At 37.9% G+C, this 23,547-nt stretch overlaps 1 protein-coding gene across 1 annotated transcript in view; it reads right to left on the bottom strand.

Annotated features, from left to right (window-relative positions):
• The window catches only part of CSMD1 (CUB and Sushi multiple domains 1), a 1,825,670-nt gene that overhangs the window by 87,838 nt on the left and 1,714,285 nt on the right, over positions 1–23,547 (bottom strand). Inside the window, exon 51 of the mRNA XM_046648453.1 lies at positions 11,031–11,216. Coding sequence (XP_046504409.1) covers positions 11,031–11,216 — 186 coding nt within the window. The remainder of the gene's footprint in view (positions 1–11,030; positions 11,217–23,547) is intronic.

The raw sequence follows: 23,547 nt of genomic DNA, 5'->3' as shown, positions 1-23,547 counted from the left end.
GTGTCTATGTGTCTGTGTCTGTGTGTGTGGATATGTGTCTGTGTGTGCGTGTCTCTGTGTCTGTGTATGTGTGTGTGTGTAAAGAGAGAATGAGAGAGATGTCCCATATTGATCCTGCCTTTCCAACTTTGAGGGACTTTTCGTTCTTCCAACTAAAGTCACCACCAGTTGCCTCAGTCCCTTGTCTTCATTCAGGCTAACAATAAACGATTCTTCAAAGGCATTTTGGAAAGGAATGGCCCTCATCTAGCTCTGGCTCCTGGAGGGGACCATTGGCCCTGCACTGAGTGCACTGAGCGTAGGTGTCGGGTGCATTGTAGGAAGAATGAAGGGCAGGGGGGAGCCGCTAACGTTGTCTTCGTGCTCAGACCACCTGGCAGACGGGTCTCTTTCCCTGTGGCGGCCCGCCCCTCTTCCTTCTACCTCCCTCTGAGAAGTAAGCTTCTCACCACGTGGGGCATGTGAAAAGACCAAAATAAGGAGGGATCATTCAAATCTTATGTTAGCTATTTCCTCATCTTCTATCTACTAACTCCCCCAAAATGGTAATGCGGCCAAATTCTCTCACCAAAAACATTAACTTTCAGGCCCTCAGCACACGTGGCCTTTAGAAGCCTTTGGTTTTTAACAGCGATGTTGACTATTATTGAGTGAAAAGAAAAATGAAGGTGTAGACAGCTGTCTTTAAAAGCACACCTATATATACGTATTCTTTTTATATCAGAATAAGAAAATTATATATCTTTATTTAAAATAATTTAATGATAAATCGGTAGAAGATTTGAATGTTTTAGTAAAATAATAATGTAAGATACTTATGAGTATCATTTTTATGTGAGAAAAATTTAAAGAAAGATTTTTCAATATTTGACAACAGTTTAAAATGTGTTGACATCTCTAGAAAAGTTCCAGAGTCATACTATTTTTCTTTTCTTTTCTTTGTTTAGAGTTTTAAAGTGTTTTTATTGATATCAATCAATAATCATGAATGCCTCTGTATAAGAAATGATAAGCTTTTGTTTCCTAACCAACTAGATGAAAATAGTTGGAATCTAAAATTAGAGAGCTCCTGACAATGGTGGAATTATATGAAATCACTAACACTCAACCCTTTTGGACTTAAAAAAAAAAAGGAAATTTTATAGGGTTTAACAAAATAATTTACCAAATTTTCAAATGAATACCAAATGTTTTTAAAAGCAAAATATTTGTGTACTATGCAGTAAACACACATGACTTGAAAATACATTCTATGTTTCTGGTTGTATTTTTAGCATTATGATGACATTAATACTGAACGAGTAAATCCTATTTATATGAATTTCTTTTTCTAAGACCCCAAACATAAAGGCCACGTGTCATATCATGAACATGCCTGAGAAAGCGCTGAGGTGAAATACGAAACTTGAAAACCTCTTTCTGGCAACATTCAAAATTTTCCTAAATTCTTATAATTTAATACATAATATCATACACAGCACCAGGTTATTTTTTCTTCAAAAAATGCAATATGAATGATAGATGTGAGGAAATATTATTTTGGGATGATACATGTTTTTAACATTTCAAAGAAAATAAACTGTACCCCATCTTTGTGCAGAGACATTTCTTTCAAGGACTCATATAGAGATAGAAATGTGTGTTAATTTTCTTATCTTTGCATAACAGTAGGTTTAGAATTGTTCTATGAAAGAGGAAGATGTTAGTATGCATATTTAATAAACTTAATCATCAACGTAACAGTATACAATAGTTACTAGTTTAGAAGTCAACACATGTACAGAATATGCCATGAAAGTCCTGCATGGATGTAATACATTGATTCATCAAAATCGCGGATATAACCATGCCCAACTTCAATTCTTCACGATTGTTCTGCATTTTAACAAACGCATGCTGTGCCTGACCCGGCAGTACAAGCCTTTTTGGAGCAGCTACAGCCTGACGATCAGAGATCAGGGACAGCGACCTGCCTGGCCTGGCACCGCTCAGCCCTAGGTCAGCATGGAAAGGACTCACCTATCCAGCTTAGAAAGGGGAAGACCCCTGACGTTCGTGAGTCACTCTGGTTACAGTGGAGCAACTTACTGTTTGTGTAAGAGGATACTTGCCTTAGATCTGTTTTAACAGGAGCCCTGATATTCATTCATTCTACAAAGAGTTACGAAGATAAGGCCGTGAACCAGATAGACAAACACACCTGCCCTTAACGGCTTATGTTTCCTAGAGATGAAACAAGAATAATGAGTATATTCCAATACCTGCAGGTCATAAATGACCGAAAGTAAAACAAACATGTATTTGCCATTCTTTAAGCAATTACGTGAAACTTTCTTTTCTTATATTTCTCAGGGAGCCAAGGCGAAGCTTTAGTTCACAACTCTAATACAAAAAGCTGGACTGAGCCATGTTCCATCTTTGGAAACGAAACAAAATAAGAGATGGAAAACTCATACTGACTGGAACATGGTTGACCCTGACTGTTCAGGGCTGAAGCTGACCTGAAATGGTTGCGTATTGGGTTAAGTGTCTTAACTCCAAAACAGCACCAGCATCCCCCAAGACATTTTAGAGAGGAACATAAAGTTTGTACAATTGCAACATACAGCCTTAAAACACTGTGTCCCCACAGGATACACCACAGCTGAGGTCTGTCCCCATTGGATGGATACCAGAATGAGGCTTCGATGGCCTGGCGCTGACTCCTTGCCTTGCACAGAACTGCAGACCCGCCTGCACAGTGATGTCCCCTGGCGTCAAGGAGAGAAATCAGTCGCGCTTTCAGTGAAAATTTAACAACCGCGTGGAGGCTTGCCTAACACGTCAGAGCCCAGGACTCTCTCGTCCTACAGCGAGTCAGCATCCACCTGCCAACTCTGTTCTCCGGTCTGCACCAGGCACAGGGGCAGGTCACAGTGGGCGGGGCTGGGGCAGGACGGTGTCTTGTGCATCGGGCCAGCTGAGGCACTAAACTGACCTTTTGGTCTAGACTATCTTTTCAAACAGCCTTGGAAGGCAGAGATAGACATGTGCTTTATGTCTCGCGTGTAGAAGTTTCCTATTTTTTTTGTGAGATTGAATGTGTATTTTTAAAAATGTGTATATAGTTCACACATCATGATCGTGCATCTAGATCAGGTGGGGACCGGGCCTTTGTTCATTGGCTTTGCCAACTTCTGAACTGAAATCCCTTACAAATACACAGTGTAGGCGCAAACGGGGCCTTTGCAGTAGCTACACATATACAATGCAGGGGGCATGCACCAGAGGGCCAACGTCAGGCGGACAGCAGTCCTGACTCCATCACCGACTGACCATGCAACCTCGGGGTCATTCACTTCTCTGGGTCCCTGGCTCCCATCTATACAATGTGGATAAAATAGTGCCCCTTAGGTTTGTTGAAGGACTCAAAGATGGAATGCATGTAAAATGCTCCAACAATGCCCAGCATGTACTGGAAACTTGATAATACCAGATGTATCAGTGGTTTCATAACACAGTGGTTAGCAATGCGATTTGTGATTAAATGATCTTTGTCAGCATGCTAAATGGAAAGAATAACAAGTGCTCTACTCTGAAAATAGGAAGAATTAATAAAGGCAATGACATAAGCACTTTTAAGACCATTTTCTAAGGGACTAAGGGGATAAATTTATACCCCCAAATGTTTTATATGTAATATATACTATCTATACAAACATGCACATGCATACACATACAAAAATATGTATGTATATAATTTACTTATATAGGCATGCACACATGTCAATATGTATTATATATGCAAATATATGCACAAGTGTCTTACATATGGATGAACGCATACACACACATATATGTAGATACATAATTTATTTATATAATGTTAGTTTTTTGTGATTGGGCTATTTACAGGTCATATAAAGCTATGTGGTATGACTTCAACTTGCTCTCACTTTCCTAAAATGTATACACGTTGCATTTAACCATGTAAAGTGCTCACAGTGCCTGGCGCATAGTAGGTCCTTAATAAATTATTAACAGTGACTTACAGCTTTAATTGAAAAAGAAAAAAAGCACCTACACATTGGGATTACAACGTTGACTTTGTTTTTCGTTGGAAGGTAATCTTAATGGTCTTGCTTTCTCCTAAATGCAAAGCAAATAATGCATATCTACCCAGCGTTTTGTCAAACTCTTAAACCCAAGGCATTAATACTAATAGCTCTCCCTTGTTCTATTATGTCATCAGCATGAATCATATCTTCAATGATCCAAATCCAGTCTCAATAAATAATTAAAATAAAAAGAAATAAGCCTCAAATATCTGCCTTGGAGATCTGTACCATTTCAGGGAACATGCAAACTGAAACACTGTTATTTATTACAACCTTCATTTTAGTAAACCTGAGGGTGAGATGAACTAATTTTATTTACCATTTACATTTACTATTTATCAGAGCTGGAGTGTTTCTTATCTCTCGAGATTCAGTGTACTGATCTAATATTATTGCAGTTGGCAAAGCAACTTATAAAATTGTGTCATAGCAACAAAATATACAGAGGAATTGGTCTTGGGAAAATACACATTTCAGAATTTAAAAGTAACCAAATTTTCTGGCTAAAATGTAGAGTTTTATGCTTACTCGGCCCAATTTCTTTAATTTAAATTAAGTAAAGCAAACACTCTCCCCCAAATAAAAATTAAACAGGTTTTCAAGCCTTTGAATACCACGGAATTTTAATGAAATGTCCATATCTCCCTTTTATATAGTCTAATAAATACTGGGAGAAAAGAAATACTTGAAAGTTTGAGAGGACCCTTAGAAAATTTAAGGTTGATTTTCCATTTTATTATAAATGTTATATTTATTTCCCTGTGTTACTGAACAAGTGGTCAGTATCAAAAAAGGCTTTAAAATGCAAATTGACTTTTTCCTGTTTAAGAATCATTTAATTGAACATACCATAACTTCCTTATACTGGGAACCTCATTTGTATGTGAGAAGCAACTTTGTTATTTAATTTTTTCATTATAACTTTAAGGCAATTGTACATCTAGATGTGCATTTAAAGCAGAAAAATTCAAATGTGTATATAAATTAAGCCACCTCATGTGCTGCAACATCATACTTTACATAAGCACAGAATAGTTCTCTTAATTGATGTGACATTTGCCTTTGAACTGCTACAGGCCTCTAATTCCTGATTCCAGAAACTTTTAGACATATATATACATTGCCCTTGAAATCATTTGGGTCTACCACATATGCTCAAAGGACAGGCTCACTTACCATCGCTATCTAAAACTTCCCAGAATGAAGTACGTGCTCGGTTAAAGTGGCACCTTTTTTCCTGTCTGTGTGCTCAGTTTTACAACACGTAAGACTTAAAAATCAGGATAGTAATCAATTCTTGGAGGCAGAACAGCACAGAAATTAGGAACAGGAACTCTCTTTTAGGTTTCCTGGAACAAAATCTCGAGTGGCTACTTACTATGTCTGTGACTCTGGTCAACTTACCCACCCTTCCTGGGTTCTCATCTGTCCTCTGTACAAAGGGATAACAAATTGCCTACCGCATGAGGATAAATGGGTGAACTTGTGTAAAGCTTTTGGGATCCAGCCTGGAAGAGAGTAGGGGGTCGAGGACTAGTCTTAAAGGAACTATTATCACTATGGTGTGAACACCCAAATACGCATATACGGATCCAGACATGAGCTGGGTCAGGTTCCAGGTCAGCCTCTTCATAACATCTGCCTTTCTTCTCTTCTGGAGAAGTGAGTTCAAAATAAAGAAGGAGTTTATGAATTTTGCTCTCATCACCTGAGCACTCTCGGGGGTTTCAGCAGAGAAGTGTCAGGTTTCGATTAGAGTGTCACATGCTTAGAAGCTCAGTCTGGCTTCTGAGCGAGAGGAGCCTGGGGATGATGAGTGACAGGCTGTCTCAGGCGTGCGGTGAGCAGCGGTTACTGGGCGTGGTGTGGGAGTGGCGCAAAGTGGGCAGGCGTGCTTTGTGGGTGGAGTTGACAGGACTTGAGGATGGAGTGAAGATGGGAGGAGAGGAAGAGAGAATGGAGGAAGGACGAAGAAGAATGTCCAGATGGCTATTCTGAGTTCCCTTCCACCTGATTGTGGGCAGCTGGGTGCATTTTTAGACTCACAGCCTGGTTTCTGCTCCTACACTTCTGTTTCTTCTTTTTGCTCCTGTTTCTAGGCATCGCTCGGAGCTTTGAGACTCTCACATCATCTCTCCTCATACTTGCCCCCACTTATCACGGAACCAGTTTAATACTTAATATTTACAGGCTAGTAGAATGCACAGAGCCTTGAATACATGCTGCAGCGAGGTGCAGGGCATCCCCAGGCAGATCATGGGGACGTTACACATCACTGTGTTCTCATGATGCCCAAAGCATTCACATGGTACCAAACGGTCATCCAACAGCTTTACCTGTGGCAGCAGGGGACCTCCAACAAGGTGGTGTCGCTACAATGAGACACTTCTCAGATGTTTTTATGATGAGTAGTAAAGTTAAGTTCTTTGCTTTTTATTTAATTGGTAAGATAAGGGAAACAATGCCTTCTCCATAGAATTGTCATTATAAACAAATGATGTAACACAGACAAATGTTTAATGAGGTAAAATATTGAGAGTTATCATTCAAAAAAATGGTCCCAATTATTACTATTACTTCACAGACCAAGCTGCAGTCCCAGCCAGACTGCCATCTCTTCTGTGAAGACTGATCCTAGGCTGAACACTCGTCTTACCTCATCTCCATCAGTTATCTCTTCTATTATGATTTCTACCGAGCCATTAGTCTAAGGTCCTGTGCACGTGTGCAGGTTCCAAGGGCAGGGCTGTGTCCCATCAACCTTTACACGCCGGTGGTTGTGGGCCCGATGTCCGGCACAGAGTGCACATTCACTGGATGCTGGGTGAACGCGTCGGGCGTACGCTGCACCTCCCAGTATGAGGAATTTCTCTGGCTCCCTGTGCCCACAGGAGTTATCTCACACACTTTCTCCACAGCATTCAAGCATTTTGTCTGCTTCCCTCTTTCTGAAACTCCCTGCTTCTCTCTTTCTCTACCCCCAGCTAAGGACTGAAAGAGCTATGCTGTGCTGCTTTTCCTCATAATTCTCCCATAGTTGCTTTTTACATTGGAGTTATATGATTTCAATCCACTTTTTAGCGGATATAAACCACTTGCATTGGCATTCTAGGGACCAAGCTGGAAAGCAGAGCTAAAAATTTGAGTATGCATAATTGCTTAACCCAATGAGGTATGGCCTTAACACATATATATGGCTCATGGAGACATAAAATAGTTTGCATTTCCACTGTGAAGGCATTCTGTCCTGCACATGCTCAGGAAGAAGCAATTCAACATCACAGTGACAGGTGGAAGGTTCTTGCTCACTTCATCAACCTGTGAAGTAAGAGGCACAGACTGGAGGCACCCTTAAAATAAAATGCTACTGACACTATGTGTCTGTGGTCCCCATTGAGCTCGATTATCCTCAGGCAAAATGATTCCCATATAGCTTTAAAGATAATAGAAGTATTCATGTCCACCAGGGCATTTTTACTAAAATCAAATATGTCCCTGGAAATATCTACAACCAAAAACAAGATTAATTTTGTAGGAAACTGGAAAATGCTCTTTTAATTGTTTCCAAATTATTGAATTCATATTAAACACATTTTGAAAAAAACGTATCATTTTATCACATTTTGGTTTAGCCAAATAAAAATAGAAGTGAGAAGATAGTCTGGCATGGGCAAAAGAATAAACACATAGATCTACAGAAAAGAATAGGGAATCCAGAAATAATTGACTCCCAAAAACATAGTTGGTTGATCTTTGACAAAGGAGCATAGGCAATATAAATGGAGAAAAGACAGCCTTTCAACGAATGGTGCTGGAACAACAGGGCGTCCACCCTCAAGAGAGAATATAGCATAGATCCCACCCTTCACAGAAATTAATTTGAAATGCATCAAAGACCCAAAAGTAAGGCATAATACTCCTAGAAGATAACATAGGAGAAAATCCAGGTGACTTTGGTTTTAGGGATAAATTTTTAAGTATGACACCAAAGGCATGTCCCATGAAAGAAAGAATTAATAAGTTGTACTTCATTAAAATTAAAAATTTCTGCTCTGCAAATGACACTGTTAGAGAATGAGGAGATAAGCCAAAGACTGGGAGAAAATATTTACAAAAGACATATCTGATAAAGAACTATTATCCAAAATATACAAAGAACTTTTAAAACTCAACAATAAGAAAATGAACATCCTGATTAAAAAAGGGCAGAAGACCTGAATAGAAACTTCACCAAAGAAGGCAGATATATGGCAAATAAGCACATGAAAGATGTCCCACATCATATGCCATCAGGGAAATGCAAATTAAAACAACGAGATACCACTACACACCTATTAAATGGCTAAAATCCAAAACGCTAACATCACCAAATGCTGGCGAGGATGTGGAACGTCAGGAACTCTCATTCACTGGTGGTGGGTATGCAAAATGGTGCAGCCACTTTAGAAGACATTTTGGTGGTTTCTTACAAAACTAAACATACTCCTAGCACATCATATGATCCAACAATCATGTTAGTATTGCTATTTACCCAAAAAAGTTGAAAATTTACGTGCACAGAAAAACCTGCACATGAATGTTTAGAGCAGCTTTATTCATAATGGCCAAAACTTGGAAGCAACGCAGATGTCTTTCAGTAGGTGAACGGATAAATAAACTGTGGTCGATCCAGACAATGGAATGTTAGTCAGTGCTAAAATAAAATGAGCTATCAAGCCATGAAAAGACATGGAGGAGCCTTAACGGCAGATGACTAAGTGAAAGAAGACAATCTGAAAAGGCCACACACTGAATGATTCCAGTTACATGACATTCTAGAAAAGGCAAAACTATGGGGACAGTAAAAAGATCAGTGGTTGCTGGGAGTTGGGGGGGGGGCAGAGAATAGGCAGAGCACAGGGGATTTTTAGGGCAGTGAAATTACTCTGTGTGACACTAATGGTGGATACATGTCATTATCCTCTTGTCCAAACCCAGAGAATGTACACCACTAAAGAGAGAACCCTGATGTGAACTCTAGTCTTTGTATGACAATGACGCGCCTGTGTAGGTTCATGGATTTTAACAAGCGCACCATGCTGGTGGGAGGTGTTGATAGTTGGGGAGGCTCTTCAGGGGCAGCAGGGGGTACTCTGGAAATCTCTGTACTTTCTGCTCAATTTTGTTGTGAACCTAAAGTTGTTCTAAAAATTAAAGTATTTTTTAAAAATGCTAAAATAAAAATTACATTTACATAGCTACCTTGTCATTTGTCAAGTCTTTCTCAGACAGTATACAAATTTAAAATGGCTCTTCCTTTAAACCACAGCCTGTATTTGACACTTGAAGCATAGTATCAGAGAACTAAAAAAAAAAAATACTGATGCCTATTTTCTACTTAAGATCAGTAATTCAGAAGGCCTGAGGGTCAAACCTGGACATTGGTGTTTTTTAAAGCTCCCTAGACAATTTTAACATATAACCAGAGTGGGAAACCCTAGGATAATGAAAAGGGCATAGGGTTGAGAACTAGCGAAAGTTGAATTCAAACCCAACTCTGCAAATTAGTAGCTTACACTTCCTTTGTAAGTCATCTGCGTCCTATCTTTTCAGAGTTATTAGGAGATTTATAGAAAAGCTATTTGAAACATACGGCACCTAATAGACACTAAAATGACAGGCATTATTATTAATGATCTCTAAGCCACGTGCAAAGTGAATAACATCTTAAATGCCTGGGAAATTGTTCTTATTATAAGCAACACAAATTATATATGTGTTATTGTCCTCTGTGAGGTTAAAGTCTTATTTTGAGAGAATAATTTTCTTAAGAATTGAGCTTAAAAACATGCTAATGTATCTTATTATCCTAGCTTCCTGTACTATTACTTAATTATAATCAAATAGTATTTTATTAAATGGAAAATAAGTAAGAAGCAATAATGCTTTCTCAGTGGTGCCTAACTGACTCTCAGGAAATGCAATAATTACTAGCAATAAAATAAATGAAAATGATAGCAAGGAAAATGAAAACTATGGAGAGCAATGAATTATTTTCTGTAAAAATGTATATGTTCGTATCTAAGAAGATGAAATAATTTCATCACAACCAAAATACTATACACAAAAAGAAGTCAATAAACGAAGTTTCAAATCGAAGACCATGCAGATCCATTTTGCAAATATCATAAGAGCAAGAATATTATTGTATATGTAGGAATAGTATATAATTTCAAATTTTTAGAAGCTAGATAATTTCCAATTTGAAGCTACTTTTATTATAGCAGCAATGAAAATCTTGAGGTAAATTGTGTGTGTGTGCAGGTATGTATGTGTGTGTGTGTGTCTGGTTCTCTTTGGCTTTGCGTTACGGACTTTATTATTTTTAAGACTAGAGTCCTAGAATGGACCCTAACTTTTGACTCTTATAAGAATATTACTATTTACTGTAAACAGCTTTCCAGAAAACTTACCCCACTTCACAGATCAGTGACTTATTTGTTGAGCATCAATGCTCTGTGCAGAGCAGGTGATACTCAAATACACTAGGCACTGCCTTTAACTTCAAGGAACTTAAATGAGATGGAAGATGAATAGGAAACTTGTATTGAATTATATTCTAATATTTTGTGTAGAATGCTATTTCCAGGCTTAATGTCTCAATATCTTCTCCATTTCATCTCTCCAAATTGAAAATGGCAGTATCGTCAGGATTTGCCATATGAATCACATGGTTTAGATACTGATGGAACCAACACGATTCTTTCTATCTGCCCAACTTCCAACAGTGCAGGGCTTATATGGAATAAATTGGTTTTCCTATTAGCCTGATGTGAGACCAAGCACTCAAATGCTGTGGCAGAGGACCTCAGCACACTGGAATCCAGAGTTCTCCCCACGAACTCTGTTCCTAGTTACATCTGCAAAGACAGGCAAATACATTTGGACACTCACGTTTACACGTGGGAGGCCTCCCTTTGTTACTCCACAATCCATCTTCTTGACACACCGCTGTTGCTTGCTGACTAGCCGCAAGCTTAAAGCCCTCATTACATTCGTAGATCACTTTACTATCCAGAGTGAACTCATTACCCGTAAAGGAACCATTCCCTGGGGACTCTGGGATTCCACAGGACACAGCTGAAAAGAAATGCAACAATAGAGGGTTATTCTTACAAGACTTTATGAAATTTTCTTTTTTTAAATTTTTATCTCAAATACATACAAAAATTGTTAGATATTTATATTTCTAATTTGTAGCATAACTATACCCATTTTCAAAGTTTTAAGGATCTTAGAGTTAATGAGAAACAATAGAAAACTGGTCAGAATAAAATATCTTTATAATTATTATTCCAGGAGATCGGTCCGACAGCTGTCATACAGTTTCATCACGCTGAACTGTTTTATCAGATGGCCATGGTCAGGAGAACACAGTGTAATGCATTCTACTTCTTTTAATATTGGAAAGAAAGGATAAAATAACATCTTCGCCATCACAAAATTAATCACAAGGTTGTCTCCTTGGCATTAAACAGTCACCCCCTCTTGGGTCTCAAAGATCTTATTGACTACTCCCAGAGGCCAAAGACTCATTTTCCTTAAAGCCCCAGGAAGTTATGTTAAAAGGCAAATAACTTAGGTAAGAGCACCTATTGACACAAAATCTATTATTTTATAAATTATCGGTCAGAAAACAAGGTCTACAGAACCAAGACAGAGAAGGAATTAAAGGAAGAGACTCAGACCAGAAGGCGCAGTCCTGGGGGGATGCGCAGGTCAGCTCACGTGAAAGGCCAGACGAGAAAGTGGAATGAAGGAAGAAGAAATTAAAAAACGTTTTAAGTTAAACCACCTTCTGTTCTACAAGAACCAGGACTCTCTGTGGGTTAGTTTGAGTTTTTTGACTGTTTTTTTTTTTTCTGTATCAAAATCTTGAATAAGTGCAAAGGAAAATTATCAGAAAAGAAAAAGAAAATGTAGTGCTGATATAAATCAAACTTCTGGACAATTCAAGCTCTACAATTTCTCTTGTGCCTAAATTTATGATCAGCTATTTCAACCATTTGAAATATATATAGATAGATAGATAGATAGATAGATAGATAGATAGATATACGTAGAGAGAGAGAGAAAGCACACCACAATAAAAATTTGCTGCTGATGGAGAACAAAAGACATAGATATAAAGACATCACTTTGGACAAAGTATTTAAAATAATCAATAATCTTTGGCATTCCAAAGCCACTGTTCAGTCGAGGCAATGTATCAACGGGAAGACTGCTAATTATTTAGAAAATGTTCCTCATAATTTACTGAATGCAATAAATCTCCTTTACCATTGCGGTCTCAGAGTATTGCCAAGAGCTTGTTTCCTCACTGTTTTCTCTGACATTTCGCTCAAATAGTCATTAGTTCATTCTCACAACCTTAATTCCACTTCCACTCACTGACGTGTGCCCAGTTCCAGCTTCCTTATATTCTCATTTGGGGTGAGCACCGAATGAAATGACATTTCTCTGGCAGCTTAAACGGGAAAGATGGCATTCTACAAACACCCATGGAAACCCTACCTCAAAAAGATTCATACCCAGGAGGCCAAAGCAGGAAAGCTTTTTAACTACTCCTGTTACCTCTGGATGCTTATCTCACAAGCGAACCCTGATTCCAAGGAGTTAAGAAGACCCACTTTATGTTGTCTGGTCAACAACTGGGAATCTTTTTTGGCCTTGAGCTATAGGTTTTAGCCCCTAGAGTATCTTGACAACAGGCTCTCTGACGAGGCTTAAAATAGAAGTTGGCAATCTACTGAAAATGGAATTAGAACACTTCTGATTCAATGAAGAATAGATGGAATAATTCTCATACACTTATAAATTTAGGCTTATAAGATGAAGGCAGTTTTCTGTTACAATCTAGTATTCACTCATCAGTTCATTCGTTCCAGAAATTCTGCATGATTTCTATGGGGCAGATATTGTTTAGATGACTTTTTAAAATGTCAACTAGCTAAATGCAGGCAACTTCCAAAATCTGGAGAATTTTCTTACTCAAAGTATAGCTAAAGTGAGCACTTTTTTAAAAAAACTTTACTAACACAGCATTATATTGCCCGGCAACCTAGGCAAATGACTACATACTATATACTTTTAGGATAAAATTAAACTCTGTTCAACAGCACAGGCGTCAAAATCAAACATCTGAATTAGTTCTTGTTTCCGACTTTTGCCAGCATCCTGACCTTAGTTAAGTTACTTAAGGAGTGTTGTCTCGTTCCTCTCAGGTTAATAACACCCACCTCAAAGATAACTGCGAGAATTAAATGAAATAATGTGTACAAAACAATTAGCACTGTATTGACACAAGGCAGGCACTGAATAAATGACTAAATATTAATTTTATGTGCATGTGTCCATACACACACATAATTTATACTTATCACTTTTATAAATAAAGACATGAGCCATAAGAATCAACTTCACGTTACCTATTCATTGGAGAGAGTAAAGAGTAAGTCAGTAGTAAGCTGGCTTATTTCTAGGACATATCTCATGAGAGATTTAACATTTTGGTTTCAAACAAATAAATGGAAGAGTCACTCGAATTTCCAGTGTTTATGTTCCTCTAATCATATGAACCCTATTAGGATTTTTTCTTTGCTTATTTAAGACCATACAAACAGTATTCATTCTTGCCTCTGCAGATTATAAACACTTCTCTGATTGCTTCCTACTTCTTCTCTCAAACAACTGTTTTCTGTAACTTACAACGGTTCCTTTTCTTTCTGATGCCCCTCAAATTTCAACATCTTACGATTCACTTTTTTTTTTCCATTTTTTTTCCCTTCAAAAAGCTCAGTGGTTCTTGAGACTTTGACTATGACCTTAGGCTTCTGGGTCTCGTCTCTTGATATCCACTCAGTCCACCACGTGTTCTCACCAGCTGCCTATTGAATTTCCAGTTGAGCACTGCCCACATCTCAAGCCAGATCTGTGCAAGTCCTGGGTTGGCACCTTCCCCTCATCCGAGCTGCCCTGACAACTTTCTGCTTCTGTAAACTAAGTTTAATTCTTTGATTCACTTCTTTCTTCCTACTGCTCTAATTTGGTTTGTTGCCAAGCATCATCTGTTTATTTGAAAATTTGCCTCAAACTCTTTTTCTTCCTTTCATTTCCCTCTGCCAATATCCTAGCTCAGATCCCCAGACATACTCAGTTGCTGGAATCAACAGGACTTGGTCGTTGTAGGTAGGACTTCAGGTGGAAGAAAGAGAGGGAAGTGAATTGAGCAACTGGTGGACTGAGGGCTCATTTTCTGAGACAGGATAAACTACAGGACAAGCAGATTTAGAGGAAAAAAGAGTTGTCTTTTTGAGATCTGGAGATACAATAGATGTTTCAGTTAGACAATTGGTCCTACGAATTTGGAACTCAGAAGAAAGGACAGAGGTAAGTATAGAGTAAGAAGTATTTCTGATATTTTCTGCAACCTTCTATAACGTATTCTCTGAAGCCTTCTATACTTGGTTCAGCCATGAGATTACATGGCCGAGATGACAAATCGAATAAAATCTCCTATAATCTACATACAACTTTAAGAAATAAAAAAATTTTATCATTCACTCAGTTTTTCTTGTGAAAAGTCTTGTCATGGTTTATTTACTAATTTATCATTTATCAAAATATGTACCATGGTATTAATTTATTGGAAGAATAAAACATATCAACTCATTATAGATATGGACCCTCTAAAGAAAGCAGAATAGATGTCCTTAGATATCTGGGGAATTTATTTCTCCTACAGTAATATCTTTATGGATTCATATCTTAAGGTTCTACTTTAAAGTTTTATTGAAAGCAAACATTTTAAATAATATCGTGCATTTTAATTCTTTTCCTATTAATTATTTAGTTTGAATTATAAATTATTACATAATTTGTGGAAGGCAAGAAAATATTATTTCCATTTTATAGATAATGGAAGTTAAGCAACTTAAAGGAATGCTGGTAGTTAGTGGGAGAACGAAACTAAGTAGGTGATAAATGCTGCCTTGTCTTTCTTGACAATAATGTAATTCTATTTCAAATAGTGGAAAATATTCTTGAGGTATACAGACACAAAATTCCTCTTCCCCTCTTTTTGAGCAAGACCTTAATTACACAGTCGATATTAACACAGAGTGAATTGATGATTTGTAGTCGTTATCTTCCTGCACAGAATAGGTACTTAGCATTACTGGCCAGTCATGCTTTTCTCATGCATGAACAAGATTCCTTAGGAAATAAAACCTAAAGTAACATCCGTGTTATAGCGAAAGGCTCCGCGCAGAGATGCAAGCCTGGACAGTCGATGTGAACACAGATAGTGATCTTTTCAGTGGCTATTAATTTCTGCTAAGTCCATTAAGTTCAGCAAATATTTTAACAGTTACTCTGTCTTGGCATAAGAATTCTTATCTGTAAACTGAAGACATTGATCCAGGTGATCTCAACAGTCTCATCTCTAAAATCTACCCAATGATTCCTCATCACCTTCAAGAGAAATGTGTCTGTCATCTCGTCCACTCCCTTCCCTCCACATGGCTGTACAGCGTGTTTTCCCCAATCATCACAAAACGAATACGATCGGTGAAAGTCCACGGGGACTCTAACCCTTACAGGCACATTTAGGAACTTGCGTAGTATCACTCTAAGTATGCGATGGCAGGTTCTCTGACTCCTCATGCTCCCTTATTTTATTTTTAAAGGTCAACATAAAATTATTTTGTTTAACAAATCACTTTAAAGTAATCAAATGTCTGGAAAGCTGTCAATGGTTTCTATAATCTTGTACCAGGGTTCACTTTTGAACTATCTCAGATCCTATGAGTAAAACTGACTTTTTACTTGGCCAGCATATTCAAGCTACAGACATCCCAATAATCACTCATGTAAACATATGGTCACTTTTTCATGACAGGCTTGATGAGGACCACCAGTAAAAATGGAATTTGAATACATTATGGCTCAGGAGTGTGTCTTTGTTACAAACACCTAACTACCCCAGAGAATTCTTCAGTACTTTCCACATGACTCACAACAGGCAGAAACACTGCTGGATTGAATCAATGGACCTTGCATATCTTTGTTGAGAGATTAGAAGAAAACCCATTCCAGCTAATAAGCAACACTTGCCTATAGGCATTAATGTTGCAAGTCGGTTTACAAGCATTTTGAGTTTGATTAGCAAAGGGTTATCTAATCTTAACTGTCTCCATCAATTTGTTCTATAGAAACACCAGTTATTTTAAGTAGTGATATAGGAGATATACAAAAATGAATAAATAAATTCACATTTAAAACAATATTTAACAAGGGATAAAATACAGTTCAAAAATTTCTGTATCACCAAGAATGTATCAGCATTGCCAATAACTTCTAAAGGGAATTTCATTGACATTTTCAGCATGTTGAAAAATGTAACATAATGTGATTATAACAAGGAGAAAATGAAGTCCCTCTATTAATTTTTATTTCAGGCAATAAGTCCAGGAAATTCTTTGAGTGTAAGTTGAGCATCATTAGGTTTCAAGGCATATTTTCAGCCCACAAAGCAGATCTAGCTACCCTCTGCTCCCTGATCCACAGCTTCCCTCATGCCTCTCGCCCCAATGTGAGCACTGGTGTGGAAACATTATCACAAGTGCACATGTAAATGTGAATTAAAGCTTTGTGTGATGATTTCGTATCAAGTCCTATTTAAAGAGCTATAGGAAAAAGGATGGAATGTTTGAAAGAACATGGATTCAGACATAGGTCAGCTTGAGTTTGTTATTCGACTGCTTACGACATGGAAAATTTACCTAATTTATGTGAGCTTTTGATTCCTCGTCTGCAAAATGAGAATCATCAAACGTCCTCAGCAGGCTAACTTGGGCAGAATGTCCGATATAACGCACATAGCCAAATATCTGGCACATGTTAGGCCTTAAGGAAATGGTAAATTTTATTATTTTGTCATGAGAAAAAATAATTTTCCCTCAGATTTAATAGAAAGCAAAGCATTCTTTAATTCTTTAGATTGGGGCCAACTGAAAACTAAATAAATATGAGAGAATATTTTTCCCTTGCATCACGGATACAGAGGAAACATTTGATAGTTAATCTCTCAGATTGCTTGTGCCACCATCAACAGAAATCAGAAGTATTGGACTCAAAGTGGGAGATCTGCAGTCAGAACTGGCTACACCAGCAGCCATCGGTGTCTTTTCAGTCACATCCTGGATGTGGGCTCAGGAGAATTAGCATCGATCCAGACACACCAAACGCACCGAGTTCAAGGGTCAGAAAGTCGTATGCACAATGATGAGGTGGAGTTAGATGAAGTTGTTGAGAAATCTTCAAACGTTATGACCTTTATCAACAGAATATCTGGCATTCATTGGTCAAATACAAAATTCTTGCCATTGTGATTTTTTTTTTACTTGCATTATCTCATTTAATCTCAAAAACACCCTAAGAGGTAGATACCATTATTTTTTTATTATTATTACCACTATGATGGCTAATATTACATGTCAATTGTATGGGCTAAGGGATGCCCAGGGAGCTGGTAAACATTATTTCTGGGTGCGTCTGGGAGGGTGCCTCCAGAAGAGATTAGGGTTTCAATCTGTAGACTGAGTAAAGCACACCCTCCCCACTGTGGGCAGCATCATCCAATCCTGAGGACCTGAACAGAACGAAAAGGCAAACGGGCTCACTTTGCAGGAGCTGGGACATCCATCTTCTCCTGCTCTCGGATATCGGCACTCCTGGTTCTTGGGTCCTTGGATTCTGACCTAGACTTTCATCGTTGCCCCATCCCCACTGCCGGATTCCCTGGTTCTCAGGCCTTTGGACTCAGACTGAATGACGTCACTGGCTTTTCCGGGTTTCCACCTTCCAGATGGCAGATCATGGGGACTCCTCAGCCTCCATAATCATGTGAGCCAATTCCTACAATGAATCTGCTCTTTTATGTGTATCTATATACATCCTATTGGTTCTGTTCCTCTAGAGAACCCTGACTAAAACAACTACTAAGGAAAGCGAGTGTTAGAAACGTTGTGCAAATCACCTGGATCCTTATAGCCAGTAAAGGCCGTGTCAGGGCTCAGATCTCAGAATAGCAACTGCCAACATATGCCTTTCAGTTACGATCACGTATTGTCTCCAAGCTCCCACCTGTCACATGTCACTATATTCATATTTTTTTATTTCCAGTGTCCAATCACAAGGAATAAATAAATAGATGTATAAATAATTAGGTTTGAAATAGATTTTCAAAATATGATTCTGAAAATATACAGGCTCTATTGAATTTGAGTATTCATGGTAATATTTCTGGGGTTTTTTTCTTTTATTCCCCTTGTCTTCTCTGACTTCCCAAGTACATTCTTAGAATAATCGGATACTAAGCAACATCTCACTGGATGCTGAGCCAGCATCCAATACACCATTAACACTGTGGGACAGGAAATAATAGTAAGAGAGGAGGTAAATTACTGGAATCACCTCCAGGCCAACGGGACCGAACGTATCACACTGTCTTTATTCGTTTTATGAGGACAGGTGTGACGTCAGACACGTTAAAAAGAGCATATTCCAGCCCCAGAAATATCCTTCCATTTGTTTTGAGGGATAAAGGAGAGTGCTTCTGAAAATGAGGGCAGACAGAGGGAAGTAATGACTTGCATTTGCGGGCATTAAAGCCAACAGATGGACAACTTAAAAAAAACAGGCAGTTCAGAAATGGAAAATGCAGGATAACAAGATTCAGCTGAGAAGTCTCTTAAGCTGCTCTAAACCTCTTGAAAATATTTAGCACATCATAGCCCGAGGAAGGAAAAAGGCACTTATTAATTTGAAACAAACACAAAAGCTGTGGGAAGGAAGTGACCCCACAGGTCGGTGTCCAAATGCTAATGACAATGAGAGGTTCTGACTTGGCAACTGGAGCCACCTGGAACATTTACTGAGGGCAAATCCATGGCGACAGCCAGGCTGTAAAAAGTCACCAACTCCCACCCATCTGCTTGTAGAGAGTCACAGGAAGGCACAGGTGCAAAGGTTTAAAAGGAAAAGAGTCATTTCTTAGGACTATAAAACAAAGTTTCACTCAGTGAAAAGCAAGCGCCTGCAGAAAGCAAGCTGGAGGGGAGTAAAACGACATTTATGTGTTTTTCATGCCACTTCTGACCCGGTCCCCTCGCTGTCACTGCCCCACAGAACTCAGGCTCTCTTGTTCGGAAGCGACCTTAATGAGCATTCAATCTTGTGTCATAGGAACTCACAGAAGGACCACAGTCTCTTGATTTATGGCGGATTTTCATGGGAATCTGCATTTTGGGGTGTATCTTTATCTAACTTGGTAAGTGGGATAATACGATGACAAGATCATGCTCTGCAAAACTTATCAACCAGATGCACCTGCTGGGTCTGAACATGGACAATTCACTTCACCTATTTCAGCTGTAGTTTCCCTACCTGCAGAATAAGGATAATAAAAAGTATTTCACATGATTGCCTGGCCACTGGGCTAAACTTAGATAGGGGATGTTAGTGTTGTTACACAGTAATCATTCAACACCCGTCAATTTTCCTCCTATTTCTTTCACAAGTGAAAAAACAGAGTGGCAGAGAGAGATCAAGTTGCCTAGTAATGAATCTGGACTGTTAAATATTTTTTAACAAAATAAATATTGTGGGTCTACCAAATTCTCAGAACTGCTCACTTGAAATTTTGGCTATGTTTTCTTTAAAAAAATCAAAAACACAGAAAAGAAGATTGTGATCCAAATATGGAAGGTTAACAATGGTGACAGAACTAAGAAAACTGGGCACTCAGATTGAAAATGTCCACCCTTATTTTCTCACAGTTGGCGATTAAATATCACCATACTTTTTTGCAAGAAAAGCTGTATTGGTTGTTTTAGAAAATGGAATCATGGTTCTTCAGAAATACTCAACATGAATTTAAGCAACTGCCAACTTAAAATCTCAATAAAGTGGGCAGAAAGACAAATTAGGGACTTAGTTTCATAATCAAGGACCAGAAACTTTTTTTCCTCTTCTTTTCTTTTATTCCCAAGGTAAAATCATGCACAAGGGTAAAAATGGGAGGGACAAAAACCTTAAAAACAAAAATCTATTGTATTTATACTGGAAAATGTTACTATAGGAGTCTGCTCATGCTTTATTCTCCAGTAAGTCACATTAGCCTTTTATTTAACAGAAAGTAAATCAATACATGTGGTCAGGGCTAGAAGAATTTTCCCAGGGACATCTAAAAAGGCAGCAGACTTGGAATTTCTCAGTTCATAAGCCAAGCAAAAATTTGTCTACCATTAAATAGAAAAAAAGAAAAATAGAAATAGATACATAGATGAAGTGATAGAGGGAAAAAGATTAGATGGATAGATGACAGGAAGATGATTGTTAGACATATCGATGATGAATAGATGATAAATGTGGAGATCACAGATGGACAGATCGATCGATAGATAGATAGATGATGATAGACAGATAGATGATGGACAGACATAAAGATAGATAGATAGATAGATAGATAGATAGATAGGTAGATAGATAGGTAGATAGGTAGATAGGTAGATAGATAGATAACCTACAAAGTAACCATAAGAGTTGTATCAAAATATGAAAGGAAAATTAGGAGTGAACTAAAATGCATTGATAAATCAGAAGTATCAATAAAGCTGAGAAACTAGATCCATTGGTAAGAGTAGAGAGTAGCAGAAATAATAAAATTTGAATTTGAGAACTCATAATAAAAGAAAATGAATGAAGATTGTGGTTGCTACAATTTTAGAGGTTATCACCCACTAGCTAGCCAAATTCTTTCTTCACACTCTAAATAAACTATGTGAATATTGGCAAATGACTGCTCAGCAATTTAAATTAAAATTTAATAATAATATGCAGACTTTCTAACCATATTCTTGAAGGCTGATTACTGAAATTGCCCATAGGCGATGCAAAGGTCCATTGGATTGTAGAAAACCGGCCCTTTTTCTCTTTTTTTCTAGCTTGCCCGCACAATTGTCTTGGTGCTTACACTTCATATTTATTAACTTCACTACTACAACCAGTAATGAAATGAAGCATTTCAATACTTAACACCGAGCGATTAATTAAAATTTGAAATCTGAATATATTCAAATGAACAACTCCATGAAAATCTCAGATCTGTGGTTCATTTGAAGCTCAACATTGGTCAGAGGGAGAATGAGGTGATACATAAGAAGATGCAATGAATCTATGACAAAACTAAAATTAGAATTCAGTTTTTGCTGACTTTTCCAGTATTTGATCAAACTAAGCAGCCACTGCAAATTCATTCCGAAAGTAGGTGGGGTAAAAATGACACATCTACATTCAAGAAGCGGGCTCTGGGGGCATCCTAAGTTTTGACCAGTCGGGGCGCTCTCAGGTTCTTGTGTCCTAATTTCTGGAGAAGTTCAAATAAAAACACCCAAGAGAGTAATAGCTTTAGGAAAACAATAATCACCATTTTTTCAAAAACAGGGCATAATGATCTCTGTCAAATGGTTCTATAGCTTGCATATGGAGGGAAATCTCATCATAATTCCAGCAAAGTCCTTTGACGTCTGTTTCAGGGATAAATGGGCAGATATTACCAACTCTAATAATTGCATGGTAATGGAAGCTCCAGAGAGAACAGAAAACTGAGCTGCCCAGACAACTGGAAACTCTAGTTTAAACTTGTTTCCCCAAAATTCCCCTGGCCTCACAAATGCATGGAATGAAGAGTCAGTCATTAATCGTTGAGGTGAAATTATTACTTTCAATTTCTGTGGTCAGCCTCAGTAGGAGAGTCTACTCAGGACAGGTTGAGGGTGTAACTAAGTTATTAACAAAGAGGTATATACCAAAAATCCACAAAGGTTTCCAGCGGTTGACTGCTGTACTCAATTTCCTTCAACCACATCTCTCCCACTCACCATGGGTCCAGTGTTAAGCCTAGTGTCTGGCACAGAACAGGAGCTCAATAAAATCACTCCAATGAATGAACGATTCTGTCTTTCTCTTGACATGTGTGTCTCGACTCATCATCAGTAAACAAGGTGGACAGCAACATGACTTTCCCCTCTCACACACATGGAAGAAGGCAGACACCATCATAGTCTTTCTCTATCTCCAAGTTTTTCTACCACTTTCAAATTGCTGCCCAATTTTCTCAACCCCTTTGCCCCCAAAATGCCCATTTTTTCAGTTCATTGCCCTTCTCATTCCAAGCCTAGTCATCAATAATAGGCCACCAGAGCTTGCTGCTGGGCTTACTGATCTTTAAGTTGAAGAAGATGATGTAGGTCATGGAAGCAATTCCCATTCTGGAGGTGAGGAATCAAGGCCCAGAGACACTGAATGACTTTTGTACAGGTTCACACAGATATTTAAGAATAAATTGAGAAACAAAATTTACACCTCACTACACCAAATTTAAAACCAGTTCAACCATCCTCATCTACATTTATAAATATATATATACTATAGTTATGATATAGTGTATATATATGCAATATGCTTAGTAATATTATACTACAGTATAAGTATATAATTAGCAATATAATAATATAAGTACATATACATATTTATTATATAATAATATAATAAGATTAGTTCACATCCTCTACTATAATATTAATATAATAATATTAATCAACATTCTTCAGTCAATATTATATCATAATACATTAACACTATATTACTTCACTAAATATATATCATATAAAAATATACTATAATAAACATACTGTTTTAATAATTAGAACCTCCTATTAAATGTTAATGTTTAACAATATTTTTTTTTTTTAAAGATTTTATTTTTTCCTTTTTCTCCCCAAAGCCCCCGGTACATAGTTGTATATTCTTCGTTGAGGGTTCTTCTAGTTGTGGTATGTGGGACGCTGCCTCAGCGTGGTTTGATGAGCAGTGCCATGTCCGCGCCCAGGATTCGAACCAACGAAACACTGGGCCGCCTGCAGCGGAGCGCGCGAACTTAACCACTCGGCCACGGGGCCAGCCCCTAACAATATTTTTATCTTTAGTTTTAGTTTTTCTCCTTTGTTCCATGCACTGTGATTACCTAAATCATCTTGTTGAATCCTCCCTCTAACAATTCACATGAATTTTATTATCTTCGTTGCAAGTGGGGATGCTGATGTCCAGAAATATTATGTGATTTACTCAAAGGTCACTTAGTAAGGGGTCAAGCCAGCCAGCCTCCAATCCCAAAGCTTAACTCTGAAGTTTATGCTCCTTGTATTACATCCCAATGACTCTTTTCACTGCAATAAATAACATAAAATAGTCTGTGATTTCCCTTTTCTCCTCTATTTCTATCGAGAAGGAAAATCTCATGGCTTTGTGTCACTCACATCTCCAACTTTTCATGATTTGCAAAATTGCT

The sequence above is a fragment of the Equus quagga genome, chromosome 22 (genome assembly GCF_021613505.1).
Source record: "Equus quagga isolate Etosha38 chromosome 22, UCLA_HA_Equagga_1.0, whole genome shotgun sequence".
Taxonomy (NCBI): Eukaryota; Metazoa; Chordata; class Mammalia; order Perissodactyla; family Equidae; genus Equus; species Equus quagga.
Note: the sequence above shows the minus strand (reverse complement) of the source record. Positions and strands in the feature narration are given on the sequence as shown.